The sequence below is a fragment of the Sarcophilus harrisii genome, chromosome 1 (genome assembly GCF_902635505.1).
Source record: "Sarcophilus harrisii chromosome 1, mSarHar1.11, whole genome shotgun sequence".
NCBI classification, from domain to species: Eukaryota; Metazoa; Chordata; class Mammalia; order Dasyuromorphia; family Dasyuridae; genus Sarcophilus; species Sarcophilus harrisii.
In genome coordinates, this window is record NC_045426.1 from 194,145,494 (window position 1) to 194,158,564 (window position 13,071).

The 13,071-nt window shown below is 36.7% G+C and overlaps 1 protein-coding gene across 2 annotated transcripts in view; it reads left to right on the forward strand.

The window, feature by feature from the left end:
• Positions 1–8,831, forward strand: part of RGMB (repulsive guidance molecule BMP co-receptor b) — a 37,427-nt gene extending 28,596 nt beyond the window's left edge. For both annotated transcript variants that reach the window (XM_031968174.1, XM_031968179.1), the window contains one exon: positions 5,384–8,831. In XM_031968174.1, coding sequence (XP_031824034.1) covers positions 5,384–6,052 — 669 coding nt within the window. In that variant the 3' untranslated portion in view covers positions 6,053–8,831. The remainder of the gene's footprint in view (positions 1–5,383) is intronic.
• Positions 8,832–13,071: the final 4,240 nt, after the last annotated feature.

Genomic DNA, 13,071 nt, shown 5'->3' on the forward strand with positions numbered 1-13,071 from the left:
AACAATTGGAAATATTTAGCATGGAGAAGAGAAGGCTGGAAGGAGGAATATGATAAGTACTTTCATGTACTTGAAAGGCTATAATGTGGAAAATAGATGAGAATTATTTCCTTTGGGTATAGAAGGCAGAATTTAGTAATCAATAAAACTTATTTAAGCCACCTAGTAGGTGGCACATTGGCTAGAGTATTGGACCTGGAGTTAGATACTTACTACCTTTGTGTGAGTCAAGTCAATTGACCCTGTTTGCCTCACTTATAAAATGAGCTGGAAACGGAAATGGCCCCAAACAAACAAACAAACAAACAAAACAAAACAAAACAAACAACAACAACAAAAAAAAACCAGTATCTCTGCTAAGAAAACTCCAAGTGAGGACAACAGTTACCAGCTCCTGTGACCAAGCATAAATGGGAAGGGTTCAGAGTGAGAAATGGTCTGAGGAGTTTCCAGTTTCTGAGTTGATGTGGAATCCAGGATGTCTGTATTCTAAATGATGAGATGTGATTTTGCTTAGTGCCCCCTCTTCCTGGAGGAGCTCTCCAGTGTCTCTGGTTTGTGGAAGGAAGAACCTAGGGGGCAGGGATGCTTGGCAGTATGAATTTCAAAGTTGATTTTTATCTTGCAGGATGTTGAGTTTCTGGAGATCATGAAATCAAGATGAGGGTGGGGAGTGAACTAGAACAAGGCAAAAATGGAAGTTACAGGCAAATGTGGTCAGAAAAAATTTTTTATAATAAATCAGAAACTATTGTTTACTCTGCAAAAATGAAATAGCCCCAGCTTTTAAGGAACTTAAAGCAACTCTAAAATGGACTTCAATGGAAGGAAATGGATATCCCCTCACTTATGGGTCTGGAGGGAAAGGCTAGATCATCACTTATCAATTTTATCAAGTAGGAATTGTTTTCTTGGGTGTGGATTGGATTAGATCAGGGCTTCTTAAACTTTTTTCACTCAGGATCCTTTTTTGCCTGAGAAATTTTTATGTGATCCTAAGTATATAGTTATATAAATGAGTATACCAATCAAACATTTACTGATAATAAATCACAATTTCACAGACTCATAGTTTAAGAAGTTTTAGACTAGATTATTGCTAAGGTCCCTTCCATCTCTGAAATTATCAGATTCCTTAAATTATTGTTGCTTTTTCAGGAGAGGTTGCTTTGTAATCTTTCTCTCTCTATTTCTTGTTCTCTCTCCCTCTCTCTCCCTTATCCTGTTTTCCCTCCTTTCTCTCTCTCTTCCCTCCTTGCCTTTCATCCTTTTTACTCTCTCCCCCCCCTTTCTGTCCACCTCCTCTTTTTCACTCTTTCTATTCTCCCCCCATTTCCACTTTACCTCTTGATAGCCTTTGTGAGTGGTGAAGATCACAGAGAATAAAACATTAAAAATGAATGAGAAAAACTGGAATAGTTTGTCTCAGGATTGGTGGTTGAGAGGGGTGGGGTGGAGGAAATTTAACAAAAGGCATTGATGTTTTAAATGCACAGCAATAGAATCCATCAATAATAAATGGTGTGGCGTAGAGCAAATGTGCCAAATTGAGTTATTACAGTATATAGATTAGTACATAGAGAAAAAATAAACTGTATAGTTGGTGTCAGAGATTCACTGGGTTCTTCTGATTACAATTTACAAAATTATGTTCATGTTAACAAAAAGCTTTTACAACTTCTACTTGGAAACATAAAAGTTTTACTTTGAAAAAACAATTTGAAGCATTTTAAGAAAGAATTGCTGGGAATGAATAGATTTTTTTGACCTTAATTAGGAGAAAGTAAATTTCTGATATCTCATTCCATATAATGATTACAAGGAAGAAAATCTTTTCATGATTGAAGTGAAAGTAGAATGTGATTTTATAAAAATCATTGATCTAGAGCAAAAAAGGAAACATAGATGTCATCTATTCTTTGTCTCTTTCCCTCTCTCCAATTTTATAAAGAAACGGGAGACAGGACACTTGCCCCTTGGCACAGAGATGTTGTAGACAGTAACGAAGGATTCATGACTAGGTATCTCTGGTTATCTTCATTTTCTCTTTCTATCCCACCACTTCTCATATAAACAAATCTGCACTAGATGGAATACTCTGAAATAATCTCAGACTGCTTTGAAAATGTTCATTGAGATACTTTCTAGAATGGTATCATTCCACACATATGTTATGTATGAGATCATCTTACCCAGTAGAAAACCAGACCAAGAAAAATCTGTAATTTTTCCTATAGGCATACATTATTCTTAAGAAATTGACGAGAGACAAAAAAATTGTCTTGAGTAATTAGAATTCCTTATTGGTACAGAAGAGTGGGAATAAAACTTAACATTTTGAACACTATAACAGATGAAGACAACCATGTATGGGAATCTACAAAGTAATTTAGGTGCAAGTGATAAAGTCTGTGTGTGTGTCTGTGTGTTGTTTCTGGATTGAAATGAGAGTGTTAATGAATAAAACAGATTCTTGGTTAAGATTAGTGAAGAGTTCCATATGTTTTATGGAAGCTTGTTTGCCTGTCTTGGAAACTGTTATTGAGAGCTGGATGCTATCAGTGCTTTTTTTCCTGTCCCAACTAAATAACTTCCTCTTGGTTTTTCCCAAGGTGAGCAAAAAATGCTTATTTCTGGAGATGATGCCAAGCTGGGTTACATTTAGTGTTTGGTAAACTAGAAAGACAAATTGCTTGGCTCTTTGAAGCAATGTTCATTTAATCATTGAGTGCTGATGTTGTAATTCTTGAGAATGAGGGTAGTTATTATATGAAAATTCCAGTTCTGTATCTCATGATTTCTGGTTTTCATATTAACTCCTAACTTGCTCAGGTGCAGAACTGATTTGAGTTGCTCATCATATATTTTTGGTGTCATACTTAAACTGTTTGAATTTAGAACCATGAAATAAAACTATTTAGTAGTTTTGATAGTAGTAGGAAGGCCTACTTCCACAAACCTTATTTACTTATGAAGTTCATATACACAACCAAGTTTCTGAAATGTCTTTGGTCCTATTCCTCTAGAGTGTTATAAGGTGTTGAAATGTGAGAAGACTGGGAGTGAAATGAAATTGTGGTTCAGGGTAATTGGAGGTGGGGAAAACCCAGTATTTTCACAGTGCATTGTCTGCTTTTGAGCTGTTTTTCAATCCCAGCTGCAGACGGCGGATATGAATTGTGAACCAGCTGCTGTGGTACAGCTGGTTCAGATCTGACTTTATAAGTGCTTGAATGAAACAAAATGAAATGTCTGGAAAATTCCAGTCAGCAAACACCGGTGGACACATGTGAAATTAAAATTGTGTGAGCAAATGTGGGCTAAGTTGGGCAAATGAGACAATCTTGACAGTAGGCGTGAGAATTCTATAGTATGGGGAGGACTCAGAATTGCTCCAGCTTTTAAAACCTCTTCAACAAGAGTTATTCTTTTGATTTTTCTCCTTGACCTCATTAGGCATCAGTTTTCCTCATCTGTAAAACGAGGGTGTGGACCAGATGTCCTTTAACATTGATTCCACTGCTAGGTTCTGTGGTCCCTTATGATAACTTTCCTCATTCGGGGATAGAAAAAGGAAAAGTTAGCAGAAAGAGTATTTATGATGTTAAAGGTTAGACATACTTTCAGAATACAGTTGATTTATTATTCAGAACTGATTTATGGCACAAAAGAAAACTAACAGTGGATTTGTAATTGGAGGATCCTAGTTCAAATCCTAGTTCTACCACTTTCTAGGCCTTAGTTTCTATATCAGTAAAATGAGGGATTAGATTAAATCACTTTCAAATTCCCTTTCAGCTCCAAATTTAGGATTCTAGGATCTTTTTCTTATGTTAGTCAGTAGTCTTGTCTTTAAATTGCCTGGCAGTATGTTGAACACTAGAAATACAAAGAAAGGCAAAAGATGGGCCCTCTTCTCAGGGAACTCACAATCTAATGGGGAAGGTAATATGAAAAAAAACTGTGTGAAAACAGGATATATGTCTATATCAATTGAAAATAGACAGTAAAGGGAAAGTAGCTGGACTTTAGATAGTCTAGTCTTTAGGCTATGAATTCTATCAGAAATCATTTGCTGATACCATTGAGTCTTCCTCACTGTGTACTCTCTTGTTCTGTAGTTTGAGTTAATCAAGAAGTATCCTGCCCAGAAAATGAAAGGGCCAGGGTCCAAAATAAAAGTGATGTTTAAGTGCATTATTTGCTGTGATAAAGTCAGGCTCTTTCTACCCTGCCCACAGGCACCAGAACCATATTGCTCAGAGCTTCTCCTGTAGGGATGAGATGGGGAATGCCTCCAACTGTTAAGTGACTTTTGTCTTCAAAACACATGGTTGATAACTTGTTGGGATTTCCCTCACTTCATCTCTCAGCTTCTAATTTCAGTATTTATATTTGGAAGTGGTTGTGCCCTGGTTTGATGACTTTGTAGTTCAAAGGAGAAAAGACCTTATTGGTCCATTGTGTTATAAAGTGTTCAGGGTTTGGAGTCAGAGGGTCAGGGTTTGAGTTCTGGTTCTGGGACCTTTGGGCAGTCGTTTAACCTCCATCGACTTCAGGTTCCTCATCTTTAAAATTAGGGGGGTTAACTGGTAGCCTAATGACTAAGAAGGATACTGACGAATTCTTAAATTTTCCAATTAGCACATTTATTAGATTCATTAATTGTCATCTTAAAAAGATGGTGAGTCTTTTGGAAGGGAACTAGGAATGGGACCAAAAAATTGGATGGAAAGAAGAAGAGGAGAGGAAAGGGTGGCTGTACCGCTGGGCTGGGGATAGAAGAATAACTGACTTAGGGAAGGAAGAGGCCTGGGGTCTACCCTACCTCTTCCTTCCCTAAGTCAGTTATCCCTCTATTGGGCAAGGTATATGGGCTGTTCATTTAAAAATTTTGGGCCTCGTGATTCATTCTTTCTAGTAAATAGCATCACCATGCTTTAATGGGAGAAAACAATACACTGCTAAAGACTTTCTGTAAGTTTCAACCCAAAAAATCATGTATAAATTTTAGTTTAGCACATTTTTAGTATATTCTGGAGCTATTATAGGCTTCACAAGACCATTGGTTCCATCCTGGAGAAATGAAGAGAAACTCTTCTTTTGCATTTGTTCCCTACATTTACCTTAAAATTTGGTTCTGAATAAATAGGGATCCTATCCTAAAATGACACCATGAAGGTGTCAAGCATGTTGTCTGCAAATGATTTGGAATTGAAGATAAAAGACACCTGGTGTCCCTAACTATTCATTACTCCCTCTCCCAAATAAATATGATCCCTTGATATTCATACGATGACTGCTTGAATAGCCAGAATGTTGTGGTCCAATTTTTTTTGCTTTTAAAAAATAACAAAAACAATTCTTTTCTTATTTTTTGCAGATAACTATCATTTTCAAATCTCACCATGAGTGTACCGATCAAAAAGTATACCAGGCCGTGACAGATGACTTGCCAGCAGCTTTCGTTGATGGCACCACCAGTGGTGGGGATGGTGAGATCAAAAGCCTGCACATTGTGGAGAAGGTGAGCGGCCATCATGTGGAGATGCACGCCAGGTACATCGGAACCACGGTGTACGTGCGGCAGCTGGGGCGCTACCTGACTTTGGCTATCCGCATGCCCAAAAACTTGGCTATGGCTTATGAAGAGAGCCAGGATCTGCAGCTCTGTGTGAATGGCTGCCCTGTAAGTGAGCGCATTGATGATGGACAAGGGCAGGTGTCTGCTATCATGGGGCAGATGCTTCCCCGAGCTGCCTTAGCCCCGGCTTGGCCTGGGTATACACTGGAGACCGCCACTACTCAATGCCACGAGAAGATGCCGGTGAAAGACATCTACTTTCATTCCTGTGTCTTCGACCTGCTCACCACTGGTGATGCTAACTTCACTGCAGCAGCTCACAGTGCCTTGGAAGATGTAGAGGCACTGCACCCTAGAAAGGAACGCTGGCACCTTTTCCCTAGCAATGGAATTGGGGGCCTAATGGGAAGCAGCATCTTGTCTGTCAGTCTTAGACTCGTGTGCTTGATCCTTGTGGCGTTTTTGTAGGGTTGTGTTTTTTTGTCTATAACAAAGGTTTTAAAATATATATTGTCATAATATATTGAGTAAAAAGATAAGAGTATATATGTATATACCATGTATATGAAGGGATGTTTGTCCTGGGACACCCACCGGATTGTACATATTGTGTTGGACTGTTTTTCATGTATGTTGGATGTAGTATTCTTTGATTGTATCAATTTTGCTTTGCAGTTTTGTGAAATGTTTTATAATGTCCCTGCATTGGGACCTGTTAGAAAGCACTTTATTTTTTATATATTAAATATTTATGTGTGTATATGGTTAATATGTACAGTCTATACACACAGATACCACATCCAGTCCTCCTTCTGAAGGTCTACTTAAGATGCAGATAAGCTCATTATTACTTTTTTATTACCTGATTCTATAATGCTGTGTTGCCAAGGGCTTCAATTGTCATGTTCATAAAAATCACATTCTTTATTTTCATAGATCAAACTGATTAGGTCATTTAAACTATCTTCATGTTCTTTTTTTCCATCTTTCACCCAATGGTAAGCATACATGCTTTATCTTAGACTACTGAGGAAGAGAGCCCACCTACAAGGATCACACTAACATTTTTTTGTCCATTATTCTTTAGAGAGATGAGAGAGGCTCTCTGTGAGTCAAAATTTTTGTCACCTGATGTACTGTCAACATTTTTTTCCTTTGAACATCTTCCTAAATGTCATTATATTGTTTCTCATTGCTGTTCTTTTCCAAGTTTTTCATACGTGTCACCTTTCCCAGTTAAGACTGTATCTATATGTCCAAAATGAAATGGAGCATGGAAGCAATGACAATACAAGCTTTGTTATGCTGACATGACAAATTAGAGGTGGGTGGTTAAAGTAATAGTTGTTGCCCAGGTCATTGCATTGGCTTCTTTCCCAAGACCTCTAAGTGAATTTTAAAAGTAATAAGTTATCCCTAATTCAGGGTTGTTTTCAAAACTGGGAACCAAGAGCTCTAATTTTTGCTTATCTGTACCACTCTCCCATCCAAAAGAAAAAAACAAAATCAAATGACTCTTTGACCATCTTGTATATTCTTGTACCAGGTGGAACTACTAGCTCACCTTTACCAAATTTGGATAATTTTGGTAATATATAAATCTGGGTTTAGCTTCTGTTTGTCAACTAACTGCCTCCTCCTTCCACATCACTTTGTAAACATAGCAGAGCTAATGACCAAGTCTTAGTGTCATTCTTTCAGCTGAGGAAGCTGGCTGAAGTTCAACACAGCAACAATCTTGAGTGATTTGAGGCTTCTTTACATTGAGAAATTCTAGTTTAATTTAGGACTGTGATAAGATAGTATCTCTGGCTCCCTGTCTATTCATGTATCCAAGAGCTTGAGAGAACAAGTTGATGCTAGGTCTGGGAAGATGTTAAAAGAATCCTGGCTCTCACATCGAATGATACATCCGCTCCAAAGCTAGGGACTAGACTTTTTGTTTCAATGGTATAGAGAACTTCCAGAGGAGCAAACTCCCTCTACCAGTGCAGGTTAGCATCTTTTCTGCCATTTATAGTCTTAGAGAATTAGAGTGAGTGTAGAAGCACTTAGAAACTTGCTAGGGTCTCAAAGTCAGTTTGTGTCAGAAGTGGGACACATTCCAGAACTAGTTCAGTGGAAATAGATCTTGAAAGTATCTTAGAAATTATTTACCAGCCTCCTTGTTTTACACTTAAAGAAGAGTCCTGAGGTTAATTGGCTTGCCAAAGTCACATAGGTAAGTAATAGAATTTGGGATTTGAATCCAGGTCTTCTACCTTCAATTCAAGCACTAGTTGAACAAATTTCTTTTAATTTTTTTCTAAAATATAAATTTTGCACAAATTGTTATCAAATTGAATAAAGACCATTTCTTTAAAGCAATATGTGAAACCCTGAAGGATTGAAAGGTGTTACTACTTTTGTACCCTTGTAGGTCCTTTTTAGAGAGGAAAAAAGTACCTCTCAATGGTTTGAAAAAATAAAACTGAGCTTTTTATTTCAATGAATGGATAAGTGGAAATGGTCTATATCCTAATGCAAAATCAAATTATGGATGTTAAGTACCTAATCTCTCACAGTATACTCGGCCAATTCCCTTTCTTGCTAGAATAATTGTCTGCTCCTTTTCTGTAATCCGAGGCCCCACACATCAGTAAGTTTCAGAAATGAAAATTCTTCTCTAGGGAGAGAGTGAAGTTCATTTTCTGATGTTCCTTCTCTTGGGTCTCTGGAAAAAGTGTTTACTTGCACAAGTGCGTTCCTAAAATTCATCGAATTTTATTAACCCCCAAATCTTTAAAAAAAGTTTTCCTTCACCCCAAATATGTGGGTGGGTAGCCCAAAGCTGGTGAATGGTCTCCTGAGGAACTCAAGCATAGAACACGGTTTTTCCATAGATGCTTCTAGGAGCTGCCTTAAGAAGCCTTCAATTCTTTTCTATTTCTTTGTGTGCTTCCCCCCCCCTCGCCCAATGTGTCAAGATTTTACAGGAAAGTTTTAGATGTGGTTCATGGATATACTCATAAGTATTTGTGTAAAAGAGTGAGTGTGCAGTGTGTAAATACTTTAAATTATTATGCTAGAAAAATAAAGTTACATACCCTGCTGTGGAGTGCTTGTCGTGGTTATAGTGACACCTGCTGAAAATGCAAAGAAGCACAGGTGCAGAAAGAATTTAAAAAGCACCAGTGCAGGATATCAAATAACCATCTGATTATACTTAATGTGTCATCTACCTCTAAACTCAAAAAAAAAAAAAAAATAGTATTTCCTTCATATTATTAGATGGTGGATCTTTTTTAAAGGGGTGATGGCATGCCGGGGGGGCAGTGTTTTTTGGGGTGTTTGGAAGTTTTTAGTCAGATAACTATCAGAGCTGAAAAGGACCTCAAAAATTACTCAGTTTAAATCTTTCCATTGCCTTAGTGTTCCAAGATTTCAATAGAAATCTGGTTCATGTTCATATTCACTGTTGGCTTTAGACAGTTTTTACTGATATGTGTTAGATTAGGAATAAGAACAGACATTACAATTTATATTTTTTTCTCTTATTTTATCTTTATAACAATGCTGTGAAGTAGTGCTGTTATCCCTACTTCATGGATGTGAAAACTAAGGCTTAGTTTAAGTGACTTGCTTAGGATTACATATTGCTATCAGTTCAGATTTGATCCCGGAACTTCTCAACTTCAAGTCCAGTATTCAGCACTCTACCATCATTCTGAAGAAGATTGGGGATTTTTAAATTTTAGCATATTCCCACGTTTTGGATATTCTTTAAAATTACGTCACAATTACATCACTTCAGGGTAAAAATATATACTTCTTGTTTACTTACTACTTTACTTACATATTCAGATGTCTGTCTCCACTTGTGCTTTTTGATGAAAGACTACTTTAGACCTCTAACTTTCCCTTGCCTCTCCATAAATGTCTGTATTTTTACCCATTAAAATTACTCCTGAGCAAGAGATTTACCTTCTTGCCCTGGGCAATTAAATCTATCCCTTTCTACCTCCTGGGACATTTTTTTTTTTAATTTATTGCATTTCTCCTGTGTATCTGTGTGTGTGTGTGTGTGTGTGTGTGTATAGATATAGATATTTTTTAATCTCAAACTTGATAGACTCCTAAGGAAATAAGCTGCACCTTCCATCTGCCATTCTTTTAACTTTCTTTCACTGGCAAGAAATTTTAAAGTTTCTTTTCTTCCTCACCACTCACTCACTCCTTAACCTTTTACATTTCAGGCTTTGCTCTCAACAGTGACCACTTATTAAGTCCATTGGCTTTAAGTCTTGGCTTCTTTGCATCCTACGAAACCTTTTCAGCATTGTTCTTGGAACTTCTTTAGTGACTTACTGTTTCCAAAAAATGTCGCATCTTTTTATTTTTCTGGTTCAAAAGTTTTGTTTGTGTTCTCCTGAATGCCTTTTGTCCCTATTCATCCCTACATCTGTTCTTAGTGAAATCTTTTTTCTTAAATTTGTCATTTATCCACATGCTTTTTCTTAATACAACCTGTCATTTTGATATTATATAATACAAAGAATTTAAAAGAAAAAGCAGTTTAGGTAAACCAACACACAAAAGTTTGAGTGTATGACATGTTCCAAGTCATGGTTCCCCCCCCTCCCCCCGACTTCTGTAAAAAGGTAGGGAATAACATTTTCTCATCATTGACACAATGCTCAGATTGGAGTTTCTATTTATATTGTTGCACTCAGGCCTATTTTTCTCCAGCATTACTTCATTGTGCTTCAGTTCATTATGTCTTCAAATGGTTCTTTGTATTCATATTGTTCCTTAACCTATATTTCAGAGGTGATCTCAAATGTTTCCTTTTTCATGACTTTTTCCTACAATCTCTCCCTCCTTAGTACCCCAGTAACATTTAGTATCTCTGGTGCAACACATTCCCTCTTGTTTTCTTTATTAATATTATCAAATCCTAGGGGCAGGGGTTATATCATTACTTGTTTTTTCCCCAGTTGTACCTGGTACAATGCTTTGCATGTAGCAAAGCTTAGTGAAAATTTGTGGAATGAAAGAATGGAACTAACCAAATGCGATATTATTATAAAATATCTGCTGCCTCCTTAACTACATTGTGCCAGTACTGGACTAGGTTTAGAATACATGACAAAGTAAACAATAAGTTTTTGTTTTGAAGGAGCTTAACTTTGTGCTAGATAAATACAAGATAAATAAGGTAATTTTAGGAGGGAAAGCACTAAATTGTTTTCCTACTTTTTTTACCCCACTTAGTTTGTCTTAGAATTACTTTCAAATTCTTACTCAGAATTGTATCTGAATGTGAGGCAAGCCTTTTTCTTCATAATTATATTAATTTGTAGTCTCAAAAAGGAAAAGATCTCATCTAACCCTCTAATAACTGAGATGGGGTGGGTTAGAACACAAAAGTGACTTACTCAAACTCACACAGATAGGAAATGATAAAGAGCTCGGACTCAGTCTCAGGTTTAGTTCTTATCCTATAATATAATCCTTCACTCCTTGGCACTTTATTAGATAATTTGATTAATGAATTCAAGTATACAGATTACACTATAGCTCCTTTTTGTTTGCCAACCAAACACATAAATCAATTGCATCTTTATTATTCAGATGCAATTTTCTTCAATCCCTTTTGAATGTTCCTTTTTCAAAGCTCTAGAAACCAATCGACTAAATTGAGATAGTTCAGGGGTCCTCAAACTTTTTAAATAGGGGGCCAGTTCACTGTCCCTCAGACTGTTGGAGAGCCCGGACTATAGTAAAAACAAAAACTTTGTTTTGTGGGCCTTTAAATAAAGAAACTTCATAGCCCTGGGTGAGGGGAATAAACGTCCAAAGCTGCTGTATCTGACCCGAGGGTTGTAGTTTGAGGACCCCTTTAGGACATCCATCATGCAGGGTTAGAGACTAGTCTTGTGATTATTGGTCTAGGGAACTTGGATGAAGAAGCTCACTTTGATACAGGTGGTCCCTCTACAACTTATAGTCTTAATTTTCTAGGGCACTGAGGGCTTAAGTGATTGGCCCAGGGTCATACACAACTTAAACCTGGATCTTCTGTCCTCCATCTACAAAGTCACTAACAGCCTGTCATCAGGGGTACATTGAGTTCTTTTCAGGAATGGTGATAAATTTCTTATTTCTCTCTCTTTTTTTTTAACCTCTGTATTTTCTAGGTGATTGAGACCAGAGTAAAGGTGAGATCAGTAACTATGGAGCAGAATGATAATAAGTCCTCGGCACAAATATGGTCAGAGAATGTAAGGACAAAATTAGCAGACCAGAAGCCAGAGAGCAAAATCAAGTCTGCCACCTAGTGACTTGCCTCAGTGTTTACTCATGAATAGAGTTCCCACCCCACTCTGGAGTTTGACCTTCAAGGATCTGATTCCCAGTTTATATTCTCATTCTGACCCTATGCTCTGTCTTTTCCTCCACTCTAGCTCAGAGCCAGTTTGATCAGAAAAACATCAATTTCTTAAGAGAAAGCACCCTATGATTTTTTCCCAAAGAGAGCTAGAACTTGTGACCTTAGATTCAGCATGTTTCTTTAACAAGCTTAAAATGATGGAAAATACATAATTAGATCATTGCTATGAATGTGTATGGAACGAGTTTACCTGTTAAATACAGAGTTAGCAAGATAGAATAAAAATCAGAATGAAATAAAATCAGATATGTGAAGTATTTTGCAAATCTTAAAAGACTGAATAAATATTAGTTATTTTATCTAACTAGCTACATCAACTGAAGCATAACCAGTTAGGACTATTTAAACTGCCAAAGAATAAGTATAGCTTATGTTTGTCTGTCCAGATGGTTGTATATTTCAAAAAAGGGTTGGATCATTTCACAACTCTACCAACAATGCATTAGAATCCCAGTTTTCCGACATCCCCTCCAACATTTATCATTATCTTTTCCTGTCATCTTAGACAATCTGTGAGGTGTGAAGTGGTACCTCAAAGTTGTCTTAATTTGTATTTTTCTAAGCAATAGTGATTTAAAGCATTTTCTCGTATGACCACAGATGACTTTAATTTCTTAATATGAAAATTGTCTTCATATCTTTGACCATTTATCAATTGGGGAATGACTTGTATTATAAATTTGACTCAGTTCTCTATATATTTTTAAAATGTGGCCTTTATCAGATACTGACTATAAAAATTATTTTCCAGCTTTCTGCTTTCTTTCCCATCTTGATTGCATTGGTTTTGTTTGTACAAAATCTTTTAAATTTAATGAAATCAAAATTATCCATTTTGCATTTCATAATATTCTCTAACTCTTTGACCACAAATTCCTCTCCTTTGCTTTTCTAATTTGCTTAAAGTATCACTTTTTATATCTCAATCACGAACCCATTTTGACCTTATCTTTATATAGAATGTTAGAAGTTCGTCAATGCCTATTTTCTCCCATGTTATTTTCCAATTTTCCCAGAAATTTTTGTCAATTAGTTGTTATCCCAGAAGCTGGGT